The sequence below is a fragment of the Python bivittatus genome, unplaced genomic scaffold (genome assembly GCF_059951505.1).
Source record: "Python bivittatus isolate LINGU-HERP-01145 unplaced genomic scaffold, Pbiv_v1 ctg000160_np1212, whole genome shotgun sequence".
Lineage (NCBI taxonomy): Eukaryota > Metazoa > Chordata > Lepidosauria > Squamata > Pythonidae > Python > Python bivittatus.
Window position 1 is genome coordinate 467,039 of NW_028277076.1, and position 14,448 is coordinate 481,486.

The 14,448-nt window shown below is 61.1% G+C and overlaps 2 protein-coding genes across 2 annotated transcripts; both read left to right on the plus strand.

Annotated features, from left to right (window-relative positions):
* The first annotated feature begins 4,013 nt into the window (after positions 1-4,013).
* Positions 4,014-10,124, plus strand: AJM1 (apical junction component 1 homolog). Its single transcript, XM_025165966.2, has 3 exons — positions 4,014-4,057; positions 4,283-4,448; positions 6,407-10,124. Exon 3 carries the CDS (start codon positions 6,473-6,475, stop codon positions 9,704-9,706), a length of 3,234 nt encoding a protein of 1,077 aa, XP_025021734.2. The 5' UTR covers positions 4,014-4,057; positions 4,283-4,448; positions 6,407-6,472; the 3' UTR covers positions 9,707-10,124.
* Positions 10,125-12,897: 2,773 nt separating this feature from the next.
* PHPT1 (phosphohistidine phosphatase 1) lies at positions 12,898-14,360 on the plus strand. Its single transcript, XM_088146791.1, has 3 exons — positions 12,898-13,100; positions 13,247-13,371; positions 13,525-14,360. Exons 1-3 carry the CDS (start codon positions 12,956-12,958, stop codon positions 13,615-13,617), a joined length of 363 nt encoding a protein of 120 aa, XP_088002917.1. The 5' UTR covers positions 12,898-12,955; the 3' UTR covers positions 13,618-14,360.
* The last annotated feature ends 88 nt before the right edge of the window (positions 14,361-14,448 follow it).

A 14,448-nucleotide genomic window follows, 5' to 3' on the forward strand; every position in this document is an offset into this window, starting at 1 on the left:
TGCTCCTCCCCAGAAGGAGACCCTAGCAGAGAGGGAGCCGTGAACTGCAGGGCTGGCGTGCCTCGGTGTGGCCCAGGGCAGCTGAGCACTGGAAAAGGTTTGCTGGGAAGGGCGCAGGGTTGGGGCCAGGACGAGGCACCCAGCACGGAGGGAGGGAGGGGCGGAGGCTGGGCTTAAGAGGGTTGAACGGGGTGATCTTCCAAGCCACTGAGCCGCCTTTCGCACAGCACAGGCCCTTTCCTCAGGCCTCCGTCCAGGGCCAGAAGCAGGGAAGCCCTTGCAGGGCCCACTGGAGGCTGCTGCCTCCCTGGTGCCTTGTGGCAGGAGATCCAGGAGTCCTTGCGTAAGGGGAGCGGCCGTCCTGACTTCGTGAGCCTTTACTTCGGTGCTTTTGAGCATTGTTTTTTCCCTGTCTAATTTTAAAAAGCCCCCCCATTTTGCAGATGCCCCACCCTTCCAGGCCTCGTTCCTGGCCTTTCTCCAGCTGTCCAGCAGAGCTAGCCTTTGTATTTTGTGTGGGGAGGGTGAGTGACCCTCCCTGCGTGTCTTTTTGTTGTAAGTTGAGTGTTGAGCTCCAGGCTTCCCTTGCCGTCCCCGTGCTGCCACCCACAGCGCTGGCGTTGCTGTGGTAACCTGCCAGGCAGAAGACGGTGCTCTGCTCCCCAGAAGGACGGGAGGCGGGATGCGTGGGGTATTCTCCCCAGCCCCGTCAGCCACGAGGAGGCTACGGGGACTCCCTTAGCGGAGTTCAGGTCCTCTTCCTGGAAGACTGATGTGCCCACCCCACAAGCAGAGGCCACCCCACCTTACTTGCTCTGAAGACGCTGACGCTGCAGGGCTGGGGGGTGAGGGCTCCTGAGCCTGGAAGGCCTCTGGGCTGACCTAGTGTGCTCTGAACCTTATCAGCCTGCCCAGCCCCACTCCCGTCCGCCCGTTCAGGGGACGCTCCTGAATTGTCGTGAGATTCAGCTACCGGCGAGGTCAAACTGCCGAAATTGCTGGAGCTGTCTTGCGATGCCGAGAGAGGTGGGGTGGTCCTTGAAGGAATCTGCTGCCCACCCTGACGAGCTGCTGTTTTCCAGGAGGGTGGCCTGTTACAAAAAAAGCTTTTAGTGGATTAAATCTGGGCCCTGTGCAGAACTCTGTGCCCCCCTCCGCTATGCTGGAATGGGGGTGGTGGTCATGGGCATTACTGCTCCGGCAGGGGCTGCCCTGGGCCTCAGTAGGCCTTTGACTCTTGTCCACCATGACTCATTTTCTCACGTTTGCTGTGTGCTGGCTGCGTGAAGCATCTACTCCAGGCACAGCCTCATCTTTTGGTTCGTGGGGTTGGGCTGGGCTGCTGCCTTCATGACCTGCGGGTGGGGGGGGGCAGAGGGCGTTTGCTTCCAAAGTAGCAGCTGCCAGGCCTGCTTGTGTCCTTGGCGCTCGTGGGCTGCTACTTACGGTATGTTGGAAGCGGGTGCTTCTCGGGGCATGGACTTGGGGTTTCCGCACGGGCAGGGTCCCACCCCAGATAGGCTGCCTTACCGCCTTTGGGAGGAAGCGCCTGGTCAGCTCCGAGCTCGCAGCCGCTTCCACGGCTTGCAGGTCCTTGGCCTTTTCCCTCGCTGCGGAAGACACGATTCCCACTTCTCCCAGGGCGGTGGATGGTGGTGGATGACCGGCTTTGAGCTGTGCAGCCACGGGTAAAACACCAGGTGGTTCCTCCTCGTTGCTGCCGTCTCTGCCGCCTGATTCCACAGAGGCGAATCCCGCGCGGGGAGCACCCCCCCGCAAGTCAGCATTAGAGGGATCTCAGGCCCAGCTTGATGAGAAGCGACAAGGCAAAGATGCCCACCCACCTGGCACCCAGGGCTTTTTCTCTGCCTCTTTCGCGCTCCCCTGCAATCCATCCCAGTCCAGCGCCTCAAATTTAAAAACAAAAAGCCAGGTGACCAGGAGACGTCGTGCTCTTGTGCTTTTCAGTGGCTCGTAGGTCAAACAGCTACCAGGTGTAACAGCAAGATCACGTGGCAACTTGAAGGGAAGCTAAGAAAAAGTCTGGAGTTTATTCTGTTAAAGGAGCCTGTGCTCCGCCCTGGCCAGCTCGTGGGGACGAAGATTCAGCAGGGCTGTGCAAGCGTCAGCTCCAAAGCAGAAACCCAAGGATCTGTTGGATGCACCCAGGCATGTACATTTCGAAGGCACCATCTGCAAGGGGAACGTGGCAACCCTAATGTGGGCTGGTTTGGTTGCCCCTGTGGTGAGGCCAGTTTGAAAGCTCTGGGTGGCTTTTCCTCTGAGGAGATGGAAGATCAAGCGAGCCGTTTCCATCCCTTTGCTAAAGATACAGCATATTTTCTTCCAGGTTTCATGATTCATCCTGAACAGGCTGCAGGCTAGCAGGTGGGAGGATGACTCGAGAGGGCCACGTTCCAAAATGGGGTGTGGGCGGCAGATGCTGAAGTGGCTTCCTCTGGATCTGCTCCGCTCGTCTGGATCCGGCAGCTGCTCTGAGACCGGAGGCTGCCCTGCCCCTTCTTGGCCGCTTGGACGGATGGGGTGCCCAAGGCCCTCGCCTCCAGCTTCCACGCCCCAAAAATGGGATTTTTATGGTGGATTTGCCTTTCGACAGATTTTGGTGTGTGCCAACCTGTCCTCCTGGTTCGTGGCAAGATTATGTGCGGTGGGGTGCTGACCTGGGCCCCATAGAGAGCCCAGAGGAGTGCAGGATTCTAACCCTGAAACAGGAATTGCAAATTTTGTGGAGCACCTTCTGTAGCCACGAGAGCCCATGGAGCCCTCCACGTTCAGGAGCAGTATAGTGATGAATGCTAGGTGCAAGCAGCTGGAGGAAACGGGCAGCACCATCATGCCCCGTTATGCAGTTGATCCCAGAAGGTGAATGCTAGATGGAGGAGGCATAACGGTTGGGGCAAGAAGAGGCAGAATCTACTTGTAGACCTTCCAAAGACTGCCCAGGCCCCAAGCGGTGTTGAGGACTCTGGTTTCTGAGCCCGGCTGGCCTTTCCTGGCTCCAGAGCTTTGGTTCACCTGGTTCCAGGTGAGAACAGCGCTCCCTTCCTGCCCTCTCTCTCCCCCTCTCATTGCTGCATCATTCTGGCAACGTCACTCTGGGCAAGACCTGGCTTGCTTCTTGCCAACATGTCCAGATAGCCATCCTTCGCTCCTGAGGGCTGGATTGGGGTGCAGGGAAGGTGTGTTTCTCCAGGCAAAGAGGCTTTGTCCTCTGCCCTCAGTCCTGCCAAGGGAAGGCTGGTCCAGCCCCGTCCGGCTCAGTTGCCTTGCTTGCCCTCCTGGTTGATGGAGAACAGGCTGGGGAGCCTAACAGGGTTGCTGCTCAGAGCCCTTCACTGAGAGGAGAGGAGGAAGGTGGCCACGATGGCCAGGTGCTGTGCCCAGGGCAGGGGGTGCCAAGGCAGCTTGCCAGGAAGGTGCTCCTGGCCCTCAGAGATGCTGGGTTACTCAACAGCTTGATTTTCCCAGGGGACCTTGAAAATAGGGCTCCTGTGAGAGAAGTTAAATAATGGTACCTCCAGATTCAGAGACATTCTACCTGTTGCGCCTACAGATCACCGATTGGGGGAGAACCTTCCAGTTCTGCTTGTGGGCTTCTCCCCAGCATCGATTTTGCCCAGCTGGGTGAGAAAGAAGAGACCGGGCTGGAAGGGTCATTTCCTGTGACCCGTTGGGAATGAGAATTTTTTATTGGGCTTTGCACTCCCCCCCAAAGCAAATTCAATGAAAGGGGTTGGGGGGGCAAGCATCACACCCAACTGGATGTCCTCTTAAAGAATTGCGGGTCAAGGCCCCTTCCCCTGGCCTCCTGGCTCTGGGAGGCGCAGATGACGCAGGCCTGTGCTTTCTGCCCTCTCTTTGTGGGGGCAGCGCTGCACCGGCTGGATTCCTACCTCCTGCTTTGAGCTGGACGCGTCCCCTTTAAGGGCTGCCAGTGGCCACTGGGGGCACTGCGGAGCCCAGGAGGCGTCTGTGCCGGCCGCCGAGCAGGTGCCGAGCCAGGGAGGGGGCGCCTCTGCTGCGGGCGCCCGGCGAGGTGAGGAGGCCGTGTGCTTGCGGACGGGGTCAGAGTGGTGAGATGGGGCAGGGGATGCCGCGCTGGGCTGGGGGCAGAGCCCTGCTCCCTGAAAGTGGGGGGTGTGCGTGCATCTCTGGCTGAAGCTGGGAGGGGGCTCCCCCCCCCACCAAAGAGCAGCTGAGGAGGTCCGGGCTGGAGGATGCAACGCCTCTTTTATACGGGAGCGTCTTTGTGCCCCCCCAGCCCCTGCTGAAAGGCTACTCCATCGGCCGCCACCAATGACGTATTATGAAGGAGGAGGCCCCCCCAGATCCCTTTCCAAATGTCGGCATCATCTTGACCCAGCAGCCCCCTGGGCATGAAGAAGGCCATCCCTTCCTATGCCAGCTCCCCGCTCTGCCTTGCTCAGGTGGGTAGAACATGTTGGCCAGGACCGGGAGGGGGGAGCGAAGGTAGATCTCGGGGGGGGGGGGGGCTGGGACCTTTGGCTGCCTCTCCATCACCCGCAGTCCCATCCCTGTGGAAGGCAGCCGATGGGGGGGCGCTCTGGTGAAGGCATTTGATGCTCTCACTCTTAACCCTTTCACTGCCCACCGCACTGTCTTCCTTCTCCCTCTCCTTCTGCAAAAGGAGAGCTGTTTTCCAGCAAAAATCTGCCAAGAAAGGCCAAAAAGGGCCGGTTGCCGAGCCGAGGGAAAGAAAGGTGTCTCTAGACATGTGCAGAGTGTATTTCCTCCCCAAGCTGCTGGGCGTAGCGTGTGTTACGGGTGGGGCATCGTGAAGCTAAGATGGAGAGGCCCCAAGGCAAGAACCCCAGATTCTGGCCCCATACGGTAGCAGGTGTGTGAGCCGAGCCTGACCTGGGCTCCCCGTCCTCCCCAGCCCCGGCCCTTTGCACGTGTTCTGTTCGGGGCAGGGGCCCCAGAGGAGGAGGAAGGCGAAGTAAACAGGCGGCTGGCTTCTGGGTGCACATGCTGAGGATTGCCGAGTCAGAACGGCAGCCGGGAGGCCTGGGGCGCCAGCATCCCCTGGGCTGGAAATTCCTTTAGGCGAACTCCATTTCCCCCCCCCCCCGATATGGAAATGGCAGCGTGGGCCCACCTCGGAGGGCCGCAGTGAGATTGTCGCGAAGCAGCGCAGCGGTGGGCTGCGAGGGGGGAAAGGTCAGCAGGCAGAGAGGAGCCAAGCCTGCGGGCTCTTTTGCCCCAAGGCTGCTCAGCCAGGAGCTCTGGATTGCCAGGACGAGCTCTGTGACGCCACCGGGCGCTAAAGCTAAAGAAGAGACAGTTATGGGCAAGCGTGGAAGGAAAGGTCTTCTGGGGGTTGCTTGGCAACACAGCTAACTGGCACTGCCCTGGTTTTTTGAACACCAGCGTTGGGATGCGTCATGCTCCGGTCCCGGAGTTCCCAGAGACATCCTGGCCTGGAGGGGCTTTGGGACAGGCCCCCTCCCTCCTTAATTGGCCTGCCCAGAGATTGAGAGTTTAAATACCCTTTTTGGAGCTTGCCTCGGTGTGGGCCGAAATGGGTTGGGAAGAAGGGAAGGCTTTGCCGTGGCTGCCACAGGTGCAGGAAATGCAGACCCTTGAAAGGGGCAGCCGAACGGGAGGGGGTGGCTTGGCACGGCTGCGGTGACGGAAGCCCTGGTCCAGGGGGGTCCGGAGGGGCATTTCCGAATCGTTTGTGGCTCCAGATCTTCCTCTGGGCTCCGGAGGGGAAGGAGATCCTCCCCAGTTTCACTGAGATTCAGTGCTGATGGGGAACCCGGGAGCTCTTTGATCAGGGGCCTTCGCCTCTCCTTCGACAGCTCAGCAATTGGGAGGGGAGCGCGTGGCGGGGTGTGTGTGTGATGCCCCCCCATTTTTTCTGTCCTTCCTGCTTGATCTCAGGGTACCAGAGTCCGAACTTGGTCTCTCATCTGACCTGGACGCAGCCGCCTGCCTTCATTGGAATTTCCCAGCATGCGTTGCTTCCCGTGTGTGTGTGTGTGTGAAAGAGAGAGAGGGGAAACCATGGTAACTGTGCGATCTAGGAGTGAGACCAGCTTGTATTTCTGTGTCTGCTCCCTGGTGAACGCTAGCAAGAGCGCCAGCCCGCTTTTACGCTTTCCTCCCCTGCTCCTGCCAGAGAATGGCCCGTGCGAGTGCGGGGCTGCTAGTGATCAGGAAGAGCTTGGCCTGGCTCCGAGAGCTACCAGGTGCGCCCGGTGGGTCACCTTCAGGCTGCGGTGCAAAGGCAGAGTTGCAGGGGCTGATCTGGCCGATGGCATGGCCCCCTGGGCCAGGCTACTGGTTCTCTTGCCAGGGCGAGCTCCAGTGACAAGCACCAGTCCGCCTGCATCTCCCGCAACCTTTTGTCCGTTCACAGAACTTGCAATCGCTGCACTGAGATGATCTGAGGAGGGCTGGGGAGGAGCAGAAAGCTGGTTCTAAGATGACCCGAACGGACCCGCCTGGCATCCTGGTGTCTGCGGTGTATCAGGACGTCCCCGTGGCTTCCGTGGGCTCCGCCAGCTCTGCCTTCTGCCAGCCCGCAAGGCCATGTGACTCCTCCATGTCTTCGTCCCTGGAGAACCAGCCGGCCCAGCCCTTCAACAAGCGACACTGCCGCAGCTTCGATTTCCTCGAGTCCCTCGACGACCCCCCGCCCGCGGCTCCCGCCATGGAGCGACGTTCCCGGCGGCCCCCCACGCCGGAACCATCCTCGGCTCCTGTGGGGAAGAGGGCGTCTGTCCGGGCTGCTGCGCAGGAAGAGCATGTTTCCCAGAGGAAGGGGGGCCCGAAGGAGCCGGCCTCCCGGGGCGAGCCCAAGAGGCGGGCCCGATCCAAGAGCGCGCCCCGGGTCAAATCTACCTTCACCCCCGTGGTCATCCCCATGTCCTCGGGCTCTCCGCCAGCCCTGACTAGGAGGGGACGTGAGGTCCATCGAGTGTCCCGAGAGCCCGAGCGGACAGAGGTGTCCCCTCGCCGGGAAAGCAGTTATGCCTCCATGAAAGCCTTGATGAGCGAGGTGCACCCCATCAAGCTGCAGCCTCAGCGGGCCAGCGGCAGCCGCATCTCTCCTCTCTGCATAACCGGAGCAAACTGCCCTGAAGAGGCCGCCCTGGCTGCAAGGTTCCCGCTGCCCAGCGTGCACGTCAAGCGTCGGGTGGACATCAAGCCAGATGAGGCCACGGTTCTGCACGCAGCCTGCAGTGCCAAAGTGTCGCATGGCCATGGGGAGGCCCCGCTGGCCTGGCCCCGGCCCCCAGGCACGCCCCATAGCTTGACGGTGCCCAGCAGCCGGCAGGTACCCATGTCTCGGACTCCCACACCCAGCGATACTTACAGTGGGGAACACCGAGGGCTGGCACCTTACCCCACCGAATTTTGTGATGGAGGTCCAGCCGTACCCGAAAGTGGTTGCGTTCCTTACGTCCCCTATGTGCCAACCAAGTTCTTCTACACTGAGGAGGCCAGCAGTTTCCCTCTGAAAAGCTCCAGCTATAAGTCTTACCCTCCCGCTTATGGGGGCCAGGTTCTCCTGCCCCAAACTTTTTATGCAGAAGAACCTCCCCCGAGCAGCTTCTATCCTCTTCCAGCTAGAACCTTTTTTGTGGAGGAAAACAGGACTCCTTATCCCATTCAGGAGGCCCCAGCCCAGACTTACTATGGGGACGACCCACGCTTTTACACTCCCAGGACCCCTCCCACGAAGGCTGTTTATACTGAAGACCCTAGGGCTTATCCCGCCTTGAGGGCCAACCCACGAGTCTTCTACACTGAAGATTATGGCAAATATCACGAGCGAGAGGCCATGTCTCGCACTTACCCGCATTCCCGCATTGCTCCATCGGTGCAGTTCAACGACTGGTACTGCCCCAAAAGGGGGACGGTGCCCTACCAGACATGGCAGATGTCCCGCTTTCCAGCTCACCAACCTGCCCCCCAAGCCATGCTGTCGTCGTGGCACACCAGCTACAGCGTCAGCCCTCCACGGCTTGGCACGGACACGAGGCACTATTCCAAATCCTGGGACAACATTCTGACCCCTCAGGTGCGCCGGGAAGACCATCTGTTGCGCGGTCGCAGCTACGAGAACCTGCTGTCCCGGGATCCACATCGCGCTTTCTCCCCTGATGACCGGCGCCAGCCAGCAGTGGTGAACCTGTCCAGTTCTCCCAAACGCTACGCGGCCCTTTCCCTCTCTGAGAATTCCCTCATTGAGAGCATGCATGCTGACAGGGGGCGCCACGGCTGGTTTGTCACGCCGGAGATCACCATCACGGACAACGATATCCGAGCGAACGGGTTCGGCAAGAGTGAGAGGCGCTCAGCCAGCTGGGATGTACTGGATACGGGGGACTCGCGAGAGAGGGGCGGCGTCCCCACCCAGCCCTATGGACCAGACCCCAGCGCCAAAGAGAGCACCGCCCGCCAGCGCAGCTTGGAGCAGTTGGATGAGCTCATCACAGACCTGGTCATTGACTACAAGCCCCCTTCCATTTGCCAGCCCAGCGAGGTCAGCAATTTGGCCGACCAGCTCCGGCAGCTGATCAGTGACGGATTAGGCCTGCCCCCCAGGAAGCCAGACTCTTGGAGGTCCGTGGAGCCCCATCCCACCAAGGAGCAGCCTGGCCGCAGCGCCTTCCACGCCGACCTTCGTAAGGACCAGGGCCGACGCTCCACCGAGGCTCCGGGATCCGCCAGGCCCTCAGAAAAAAGCCTGGATGACTGTTCCCCAGATCTCAGCGCTGACGAGGACGACGTGATGATGTGCTCCAACGCCAAGTGCCGTCGCACAGAGACCATGTTCAATGCCTGCCTCTACTTCAAGTCTTGCCACAGCTGCTACACGTACTACTGTTCCCGCCACTGCCGGCGGGAGGACTGGGACACCCACAAGGAGAGCTGCATCTACGGGCGGATTGGCAGCACCTGTCGCCACGTGCTGCAGTTCTGCCGGGAGAACGGGGAGGTGCACAAGGCCTTCTCCCGCATCGCCAAGGTCGGCTTCCTGTCTCGGGGCCGTGGGGTGCTCTTTCTGGGCTTCCCCAGCTCGGGCTCAGCAGAGAACTTTCTGCAGTTCGGCCTGGAGAGCTTGCTGATGTCGCCCACTTACCTGTCGTTGCGGGAGCTCGAGGGCTACTCAGACAACCTCGGGGAATACGCCCGGGAACTTCAGGAAGCGGGCCAGCAGTATGACCCCGAGGAATGCTTCCTCCTGAATGTAACAGTGGCAGTGGGGCAGAATGTGCCAGAGCGGCCATCCCCAAAGGTACAGGTGCCGACCGTCCGCAAGTACGCCAAGATGGCCTTGGCGTCCTCCAGCCCCGAGAAGAAGATCCTCAAGAAGGAGCGGGACATGGAGACGCTGATCTTGACGCCCCCTCCCGGCACGGCCGACCTGGACAAGGATGGTGAGGAAGGGCGCAAAGCACGAGAGGTTTGCTTCATCAACATCCAGCGCGAATTGCGCATTCGCGGCGTCTTCCTGCGGCACGAGTTCCCGAAGATTTATGAGCAGCTGTGTGCATTTGTAGAAAGCAACAAACGCTTCACGCCTACCACCATCTACCCTATTGATAAGAGGACCGGGAAGCAGTTCATGTGCATGATCATGGCAGCCTCTGAGCCGCGCACCCTCGACTGGGTGGCCAGTCCCAACCTTCTGGACGACATTATGTGATCCCCCTCCTCCCATGGTTTCCTCTTGCTCTCCTGCCAGCTTCCCCCAAGGGCTTCCTGTCCCCTTTCTCTTAGAGGTGTATTTTACTACTCAAGTGCTAATGTGATGGTTAGTCTGTTCCTGTTCTTTCCAAGCAAGGAATGGTCAAGACTGGCACAGCTTGACCTAGCAAGGGACGTGGTTCCCTGGCAGAGACAGGGCCTGCGTTGGTGGCCCTCAGCCCTTACTTGCTTCAGGACATGGTGGACATTTCTCACTCATTTAAAAGATGAGTCAAGATCTGGCCACCTTAAAAAAAGCAGATATTTTATTTTAAAAATTCCAGGTTTTGTGGGTCAACTTTTCGGACAATAATACTCAGCCTTATAGTCCACTTTTCTTCTGAATTCCTCCAGACAAGAATGTTCTTATTTCATGGGGTGATTTCCTTTATTTTTAAAATTTATCCTGGGGAATAAAAGGAAGGGGGAGTTTGCCACTGGCAATTCAGTTGGGGATCCTCCTCCCCTGGCCCTGGCAGCTTTGTCTTGCCATCTTTGCAGCCGGACTTGGCGGAGGGTGGGCTGCAGCATCCCACCCCGCTCCTCAGCTCCATCTGCGTTGGCTGCCGTCCTGTAAACCAAAATGAGGGAGGGGACAGCGCATGCTCTTTCTCTGTGGGGTGCTGATGATGGGAACAGCTCAGGAAGGGCATAAGGGGGACCAGGGCATAAGGGGCATCCATGCTGCCCTGAATTCCTGCAAAGGATCCTTGCTGGGAAAAAGCTTTTGCATGCCAGCGGCTGGCCTCAAACGCCGAAATGTGTTGCTGCTTTTCCTCTGCTCTTCTTTGCTCCGCACCTGTCTCTGAAGCCACCACCTCCCCGGGGTTTGCCCCCGTCCACCGGGGTGGGAAGCCACCTCTGCTTGTGGGAGAGCTGGGGGGCCCGAGGGCTGAGCTGCCTCCTGCCAGTGATGCCTCCTCCCATCCCGGCAGGGAAATCCAGGTCAGGCGCTGTGAGAATGGAATGTGGTTGCTACGGAGATGCTGCCCCCCCCCCGCTCCATCCCTTGCAGAAAGGTGGGAAGGGGGCTGCTACAGCTCCATTTGCCAGGCCCTTGAAGCTACTCAGAGGTGTGTGTGCTCTGTCAGTGCCTGGGTCATTCACCGGATGGGCGGTGTTGAATTAGCTCACGAGCGGGGCCTCGCATCGGAAGCCATGGAGTATGATGGGCGCCAGGCTTGGGCCTTGGTTAAGTAGGTTGTGTCATGTGATGGCTGGAGCTTGGGCAGGAGGTGGGGGGGCAGAGCCCAGAAGCACAGAGGGGGAGTCTCCTGGAATGCCTGTTGCGCAGCGCTGCAGCCCGAAGAAACCCTTTGCCCAAAGCGCAGCTGAGACAGCGGCACCAGGAGCCCCAGAGGATCCCAACGTTCGGCAGGGCCTCCAGCGGAGGGTCCTTTGCACGATGAGCCTGCAAACCGCCTGTCCCTCTGCCCCAGAAGGGAGGGGCCCTCGCAGGCTGTCTTGGCTTGCCCCCAAAGGTCGAGCGGGCAAACCGTGGGATGCCAAGAGGGTGCCTCTTCCCCATCTTTTGGGTTGCGCTCCTTGAAGAATCATACTGTGCCTGGCAAAGTTAAGGGCTGTGCATGAGAGCCTCGATCCCGGTGTTACTACGTGCGCATGGGGAATTGGGGGGCGGGGGTGGGAGTATGATTGTTTTTGCCTATGCAGGGTGTGGGGAAGGCTGGGCCTTACAATCTCACGTCCGTTCATTTGCTGCAATTGCAGAACAGGTTTGGAGGGTGAAGAGGTGCCTCTGGGGTGGTGGCGGACAGTCCTCACTGCTATTCTGAGTTGTCCATCGGGTGCCAACACGCTAAGGTGCGTCGTGCGAAATCGATCTAAGCAGCGTGCCATGGCTCGGGAAGGAGTCACTGTTCTAACCAGCTTGCTTTCCTCCCCATCAGTCCTTCCGTGGAGAGCATGGCCTGCCAGGCGCCTCGTTCCCGCACTTGTTCAGATCCATGAGGAAGGCTGGTGAACCCACCGAGGGCCGCTGGGCCCTTCCCGACCCTTTTAGCTGTATGTGAGCGAGGGGGGAGAGCAGGAGGGGAGGTCTCACGGTCACAGCGGGAGGAAGAGGGCTGCCCGGGGCTGCGGACGCCTGGCCTGGGCGGAAGACGGCCCGGGATGCCGCTTTTGCCCTGCCGCGGCCGAGGCTCGTCGAGGCTGTGTTGTTTCAGCTGCGCCGTTGCGTTAAAAGCGCCTCCGGGGACGGACTGCCCGCTGCTCCTCTGAAGGAAGGTCTCCCTGCCGAAGGGGAGACGGTCTGCAGGCAGGCCCCGCCCCACGGAAGCCCCTTTCCACCCCGCGCCCCCAAGTTCCTTCTCCAGGGTTCCTTTGGCGCCGCGCCTCGCCCCCCCCCACCTGCTGCGGGGGGGCGGCATGAAAAGCGCGTTCTCCGGAAGAGGCGCTTGGACGAGCGGCCTGAATGTCGGGACGGCCGCGTTTTGTCAGCTAACCGCTGTCCCAGGCCTGCTGGTTCCCCACGCCAGTTTGGAAAATAAAAATGAACAAACATGAATAAATATACTGTATAAGCACGGGCCCACGCGCGCGCGCACACACACGTATAAATATATAGATATATAGATATATATAAAAAACGAGGAAAACTATTTCGTTTGAATAAACGTAAACTCTGGCTTGAACGGGCTGCGTTGCATTTCTGGGGGCGCGGCGGGCGAGGAAGCGCGGGCCCCGGGCGTCTCCCTGGCCCCGCCGTTCGGCACGGCTCCCCCCGTCGAGGAGCACCCCCGGGGGCGGACTACAACTCCCATCGCCCCAGGCAGCGGCGCCCCGCCGTCCGGGGGCGGCCGATCAGGTGCCGCGAGCGAGAGCGCAGCGCCCCCTGCGTGGGGAAGGCTGCCGCGGGGGCAACTTGTTCCGCGGGCGGCGGCGGCGGCGGCGGCGCCGGCGGCGCAGTCTGCGCGCGCTCAGAGGCACACTCGTCCCCGCGCGAAGGAGCGTCCCGCGACTGGAGCTTCGCCTCCCCTTTAAGAGGCGGCAGCCGCGCCGGCGAGGGGCGGACTGCGCATGCCCAAGCGCGCCCGGCTTTCTCCCGCCCCTTCCCCTCCCGCGATGCTCCGATTGGCCGCCACGCGAGCCCGTCGCGGCGGCTCGCTGGGCGAAGGCCCGCGGCTGCTGCGCCCCGATTGGGGGAGCCTCTCCGGCACGCGCGCGCGCAGAAGCTCCCGGCCGGGCGACCATGGCGGACGGGGGCCTGGGCGGCGTCTCCGACGCGGTGATCGACCCGGACGGCGTCTTCAAGTACGTCTTGATCCGCGTGGAGCCCCAGGGAGGGGGCCCGGGCAAGGACGTCGTCCGCGGACACGCCTGGGCCGAGTACCACGGTAGGCGCGCGCGGCCGGCGGCCCCCTCGCCGCGGGGGGCGGGGCCCCGTTGCCCGGCAACCGGCTGCCGCGCGGGGGCTCGGCGGGGCCTGCCCGGGGAGAGGGCGGCGGGGCGCGGGGCCGACGCTTCTCTCTCTGCCCCGCAGCCGACCTCTACGAGAAGGCGGCGGAGGAGCTGGGGCGGCGGGGCCTGCGGAGCCGGTGCCTGGGCGGCGGCAGGATCTCGCACCAGAGCGCCGCCAGGAGGATCCACGTCTACGGCTACTCCGTGGTAAGCGGCGGGCGGGTCTGCGGCTGCGGCCCGGGAGGCCTCGGGGGGAGCCCGTTTGCCGCGGCGGCGGGCCTGGCGGAGCGGGGCCCGAGGCCTCGCCGGGGCTCCGGCTCGCTGCGCAGGCAGCAGTGACGGCGGCGGTGCTTCTTGCAGGGCTTCGGCCGAGCGCAGCACGCCGTTGCCGCGGAGAAGCTGAAGGCCGCGTACCCCGGGTACGAAGTCACCTGGGCCAACGAAGGATACTGAGCGCGGCCGGCGGGCGGGCGGGCGGGCGCGGCTGGGGGAGGCCGAAATGAAGCCGCGCGCCCGCTGCTCCCGGACCCGCTCCCTTTGGCCGGAGGGAGACGCGGCGAAGGCAGGGCGGCTCTGGCGCGTGCGGGCCGGGGAAGAACGCGGAGGAAGCGCCCGGGCCCAGCTGGAGCCGAAGCGAGGCGCGTAGCACCCGCCGCCCCCCGGAAAGAGCTCCGTTTCACGTCCGTGCGAAGCAGCGATCTTCCCAAGGCCGCTTACGGGGCTCAGCCGCTCTGTCTTTGCCTCCTTGATACCTGTAGCCACCGCAGAACGTGGTAGTCGCACCATTTGCTCATGTGGGAAACTGCTGGAAAGGGAAATGAAACGGCCCCTTTCTGGGCCTGATCCAAACTGCATATTGATGAGGGCTGTTTGTCTGTCTGCTCCGGCTCGGCCCGAGAACATACTGGTTTCTTTGGCGCTTCGGGCTGAAGGTGAAGCAGTGTCTGGGCTTGTCCTGTTAATGACCTGGGTACGAGCTTTCTGGACAGCATGTGAGTCTGCAAGATCCTTCCTGGAGTTTATGGCTCGATTGCACGAAGTCCAAGGGCGCCTTCGCGGAAATGAGAGGCTGCATATCTTGGGTGCGAGAGCAACAAGTTCTTGTGAAACCTCACTTTCTTGGAAACAAGGATTTGTAATCTGTCACAGTCTGGATCTCAGGGCATATTTAAATAAAAACAGTGCATAACTTGTGACTGATCTGAATTGGGGACAGATATTCACATTCCTATTTGATAGCAGGGTGACTTCATGTTTTTCCACCTGAACAACTGTTCATGGCAA